The 6,000-nt window shown below is 39.2% G+C and overlaps 1 protein-coding gene across 5 annotated transcripts in view; it reads right to left on the bottom strand.

Annotated features, from left to right (window-relative positions):
* ARAP2 (ArfGAP with RhoGAP domain, ankyrin repeat and PH domain 2) overlaps positions 1–6,000 on the bottom strand; it is a 190,165-nt gene that overhangs the window by 9,108 nt on the left and 175,057 nt on the right. For all 5 annotated transcript variants that reach the window (XM_017527308.2, XM_017527306.2, XM_017527305.2 and 2 more), the window contains one exon: positions 5,581–5,644. In XM_017527308.2, the coding sequence (XP_017382797.1) occupies positions 5,581–5,644 (64 nt within the window). The remainder of the gene's footprint in view (positions 1–5,580; positions 5,645–6,000) is intronic.

The raw sequence follows: 6,000 nt of genomic DNA, 5'->3' as shown, positions 1-6,000 counted from the left end.
ACATAGGTATACATGTGCCATGGTGGTTTGCTGCACCCATTAACCCATCATTTACATTAGGTATTTCTCCTAATGCTATCTCTCCCCTAGCCCCTCCACTCCCCCAACAGGTCCCAGGGTGTTATGTTCCCCTTCCTACGTACATGTGTTCTCATTGTTCAACTCCCACTTATGAGTGAGAACATGCCATGTTTGGCTTTCTGTTCTTGTGTTAGTTTGCTGAGAATGATGATTTCCAGCTTTATCCACATCTCTGCAAAGGACATGAACTCATCCTTTTTTATGTCTGCTTCGTATTCCATGGTGTATATGTGTGCCACATTTTCTTTATCCAGTCTATCATTGATGGGCATTTGAGTTGGTTCAAAGTCTTTGCTATTGTGAACCCTACTGCAATAAACATACATGTGCGTGTATCATTATAGTAGAATGATGTATAATCCTTTGGGTATATACCCAGTAATGGGATTGCTGGATCAAATGGTATTTCTGGTTCTAGATCCTTGAGGGATTGCCACACTGTCTTCCACAATGGTTGAACTAATTTACACTCCCACCAACAGTGTAAAAACTTTCCTATTTCGCCCTGTTGTGCAACGACATCCTTTTGGCTCACTGCAACCTCCACCTCCTGGGTTCAAACAATTCTCCTGCACATCCTCCTCAGTAGCTGGGATTAGAGGTGCCCACTACCACACCTAGCTAATTTTTGTATTTTTAGTAGAGACAGGGTTTCACCATGTTGACAAGGCTGGTCTTGAATTCCTGACCTCGTGATTCGCCCATTTGGGCCTCCCAAAGTGCTGGGATTACAGGCGTGAGCCACCATGCCTGGCCTCTGTCTTCCACTTTTTAACTTTTGCCTGTCTTTCCAGCTAACTAAATTTAGTTTCCTTCACTTTATTCTTTTCGCTCCTTGAGACTTCTAACCTACCACCATTCTTCTCACTACATTTTTACCACTTCCCCCATTGCCTGGCTTAGATTTCATGGTCAATCAATAAACTCAGTTCCTTGTAAATATCTTCAAGTCCAAATTTTATCTGATTATTTACTTATTTTCTTCCTCCTTCTTCCTCTATCATGCTTGCCTGACAAAGCCCCAAGCCTAATTAAACACAATTCAGCTTATTTCATGAGTACCTGCCAGTTGATGGAGGACAAAAATAAATTACTGTATAGACCCATCATACTTTAAATGTAACCTTAAATTTTAAGAGAGAATCCAGCACTGCCTGGAAGTTCTACCGAGGGACAACTGGCTTCCTCACTCTCTGAAGATTACTTCTTCCCTTTGCCTCTGCCCTTACACTTCTAAAATCCTGGCCTGCCTCGCATGTGGTGAACTCACTGATTCAATCCAACAATTATTACTAATCACGTAAGAAAATACTTCTCCCACCATGAAATCTACCAATCTCATTGCATCTATAGTCACATAAATGAGTTTTATTTCTTGCAATCAGTATTTTCTGATTGCAAATAACTTTTCTCTAGTCACATCTATAATCTGTCAATATGCCAACAATTGAGGTGGTCAGTAATTTGAGAAGAAATGTGCCACACTCTCTGTTGTACAATGATTTTTAATAATGAATTTAATAATGAATTTTTAACCATGCACTTGATCATATCATTTCATGTCTGTCCAGTGCCTCTGCTGGTTTAATAACGTCTCTCTTCTTCTCTCCATTTCTTCCTCCTCCTCTATGTCTTCCTCCAATTACTGGATGGTCTTCATATAATGTATGCAAGTACACACTCTCCCATCTTACAGATGAATCAAAACCCCCAAACCTACCTTGACCTCTATCTAGTCACAACCTCATTTATATAAGCAAATTACTTGACCGAATTTTCTATAGCCATCACCTGGTTTTTCTTCTTTCTTACTCTTTATCATTGCTTTTGCTGTTTCTTTTTCTTTTGCCTATGTTTTAGATTTGAAATGTCCAAGCCCTTATTCCTCTGCTCTCTCTCTTTCCCCTTCCCTCCTCCATGTTTCCCTCTTCACTTCAAACCTTCTCCCCCAGGCATCTCATCTAATCCTATAGCTTTGAATATAATCTAAGTGCTGACTTCCCCAAACTGTACATTTTAGCCCCAAACCTGTGCCTGAGTTTTTGATCCACACATCCAACCTACTGCCCAACATATGCATCTGTGTATCTAATAGGTCTCTCAAAGTTTATGTGGCCAAAACAGAACTCTTTATTTCCTTGTAAATCTCTGAGGATCACACTTAAATCTGACAGTTGCCAAAAAGCTAGAACTTTTCTTGATTTCTATTCTCCCTCTCAAACTGCTACAGCCAATTGACAAAGGAGTTAAGAAGGAATTACTTAGCAGATAGCAAGGGAATGGGAGTCCTTGTAAGGCTTTTCTTTTTAATGAAAAGCAGACCCAAATCATTTTCTAACAAAGAGCAGTCTGCAAACTGGGAGCTTGCTTGGGTGAATGCCAACAGGAACTAAGGACTAGACATTTCCAAGATGGTGGCTCCATCTTCCCTTCTCTGTCAGCCACGTGTATTGTAGAGAACAGACAAGATGGTGCCAATCAACTGGAAAGCCAATTTGCATAAAAAGATTAGGGTGGGTCTGGGGTTAACCAGCCTTCCCCACACACTATGTAAACGTCATACCTGACTGAACCAATCTGTGAGCCCTATGTAAATCAGAATCTACCTCCTCAAACTGGACTAGAAAGCTGTGCACTCCCTGCCAGCTGGTCCTTTCTGATTGGAGACTCCTTTCTGTATGGAGGAAGCTGTTTCTCTCTCTCTTCTCTTCTACCTATTCAACATCCTGCTCCTAAACTCCTCATGTGTATCCGTGTCCTAAACTGTCCTGGTGTGTGACAATGAACCCCAGGGTATATACCCTAGACAACACTGTCGCTTCACAATAATTCCAAAAGCCTTACTGGCTCTACCTTCAAAACATTCCTGAACCTGAATTTGTCTTACCTATTCATTGTTACCACCCTAGTCTGAGCTGACATCTTCTTTCCTGTAGCTGTTTATCCCACTTGCATCTTTGATCCTCTACACTGCAGCCTCAACAAAGTGAACAAAATTATTTTTTCATTTAAAATTAGTCAGATTATATCCTTCCTTTGTTTCAAACTATTAAGCAGAAAGTACATCTCTTATATCTTCCCTTCATGATATTTATAGAATACAGCAAAACTGTGATGACCTCTTGGGACCTAGTTCTGCTGTACCCAACCCTGAATGATCCTTCCTGGAAGCCTGCACGATTCTCCTCTCATTTCAGACTGGTCTCAGCTCACCTGCCACCTACTCAGAAAGCCATTCCCTGAGAAGCTCGCTCAACTAGTGCCTTCCTTATGTCAATCACACTCTCTGTTTAGCTGACATATTTTATTGATTATCTTTTTTTAATCACACTGATATCCATTTGAAATTTTATCTGATTACTGATTTCCTTACCCTATTCCCTAGTTTAGAAATACTAACTGAACATGTACTTGACATTCAAGTCAAATACAATGAATAGAGTCCTTCTCATGGAGTTTACATTTTAGTAAGAGAGGCAGACATGAAATAGCTAATAACACTTTTTTTTTTTTTAAGTTAGTGTCACAGTGGAGATGTACAGGATGCTAAGGTGATAGCCTGAAGGTATAATTCGCCTTAAGGTCAGGAAAAGTTTCTCTGAGAATAGAATACTTAAGCTAAAGTCTAGAGGACTTTTGAGGCAGGGGCGTAGAAAGGGATGGAGATTACAGAAGTACTCTGAATACCAAAAAGAGCTCATTATAAGGGGTGTTTACTGTTAATTCTCATATGTGTTTGTGTGTATGTCTAAACTTTTAAAATACATTAATATTTGCTATTTTGCTGTTTCCCTACAGAGATAAACCATAAATCCTTAAATCCAAGAAGGCTTCTGTGTTTATCTTAAGGGAGGACCTAAATAATCCCAAGAAGTAAAATGAACAAAGGAAAGATAATTAGGCTAAATCTTTGAAACTGAGGACAAGGATTAAAACATGAGACAGTGAGAAATAACCTGGTCATGAGAGTAGGCTTTGCTTCCTGTATTCATTCCTTAACTTTCAACTTCAGTCTACTGACTCCAATTATAAAAACAAACATATCAATTTAGTTGTTCCACAAATGACACTGTATCAGCTTTAGACTCTATAGTCCCATCTTTACTAAGAGAATTCAAATCCAGTTTTTTGTTTTCCCTAAAGTAGAACTCAAGTATCTGTGGCCTGGTGTGGTGGAGCATTCCTGTAATCCTAGCACTTTGAAAGGCCAAGGCAGGCGGATCACCCGAGGTCAGGAGTTCAAGACCAGACTGGCCAACATGGCAAAACCCCATCTCTACTAAAAATACAAAAATTAGCCGGGTGTGGTGGTGCATGCCTGTATTCCCAGATACTTAGGAGGCTGAAGCAGAAGAATCACTTGAACTCAGGAGGCAGAGATTGCAGTGAGCTGAGATCACGCCACTGTACTCCAGTCTGGGCAACAGAGCGAGACTGTCTCAAAACAAACAACAAAAAAAACTTGACTATCTAGATTTTAAAAAGTTACAAAAAAGAAGAAGGAGGAGAAGAAGAAAAGCTTCTAAAAAGTTAGGAGCCAGTCTCTTCTGCACATGTTTTTCCAGGTAGTAATGGCAGAGATAGGCTGAAAAGAGCTGTGTTTATTACCCACTGGAAAGGTTAATAAATTAAATGAACAGAGCAAACTATTTTCAGAATGAATAAGAACTAGATTTTGGAGCGAGCTAACTTCTCCTTGTAAGGGAAACAGGAAAATACCTCCTCAGTAATAAAGAATGGCAACTTAATCGTTACCAAGGAAATTCAATGCTCCATGAGAAGCATTGTTAGGAATTTAGCTAGACAAGGTTGGGAAGCAAACCAGTCCAATTAATGGGACTATTTAACCATCGTTCCTAAAAAGGGTAAGTTCTGCTCTAGGGAGGAAAACAAATGCAGAACTGAGTATAAGGATTGGTCTCAGACACCCCTGGGTTTAAACTACTAATTAAATATATGGTCCTGAGCAAACATCAAAACCTTTGTTTTATAAAGCCAAACAACATCTTGTATGGTTTGCTGCAAGGAATACATGAGTTTCTGTTATGAAGTATCTAGCACACAACAGTTATTAAAGAAAAGTAGGTTCTTGTCCTTGTTTCTGGAAAGGCAGGGGTGGAGAGAGTGGGAGAACAAGAAGGGAAATAGAACACTTTTCTAAATGAAGGTCTATGTGGGACTCTGGTAGGATGACAGCTTAGAAAAATCCCTCTTTCTCACAGGACCATTTTGAAGCAACACACCTCACCTAAGCCAAGGAGGCTGTGGGGCTCGCAGAAAAGAAGATTTAATGGAATAAACTCTCTTGCAAAAGGTAATGATTACATTTGAACTTTAATACACTATTTTAAAAACTAAGAATGACAGAGTCAAAGATTATGGCAATCATATATACATTTCAAATGCTTATTAAAAAGTCTTTAAAAATCACCATCACACTAACATTTCCTGTAAACTAGGTTATTATACTTTATTGGATAATTCAAACAAATATCATACCTGGGCAACAAAGATACTGGTCATCCACTCCATCTGAGTTTGTGAACTATCACAACACAGGTGCCTGCAAAACAAGGTTTATAAACTATGTCATTCAAAAATACAATTGACTATTCTCTACTGTATCTGCTTGGTGATTTGGTGATCAAAAATCTCTTTGAGTTTCCCTGATTAATAACATAATGCAATCGCAAAAGTGCAACAATTCAGTACAAGTTGTTTTGGTCTTCTGCTACAGGTACAATGCAAAGTTATAGTGTAAATATGCGGGTTTAAACAAAATACAGCTGAAGGCTTTGGTAACCGCTGCAAAGTGATCAACAATATTTTTGGAAAGGCAGAAAGGTCAGTTTCATTTTGCCTTTTCAAGTACATGATGGTCAAACACTGTTTTCCACAGAAAATCCGGGCCTGAGAAGA

This window comes from Cebus imitator, unplaced genomic scaffold (genome assembly GCF_001604975.1).
Source record: "Cebus imitator isolate Cc_AM_T3 unplaced genomic scaffold, Cebus_imitator-1.0 Scaffold47, whole genome shotgun sequence".
Lineage (NCBI taxonomy): Eukaryota > Metazoa > Chordata > Mammalia > Primates > Cebidae > Cebus > Cebus imitator.
Note: the sequence above shows the minus strand (reverse complement) of the source record. Positions and strands in the feature narration are given on the sequence as shown.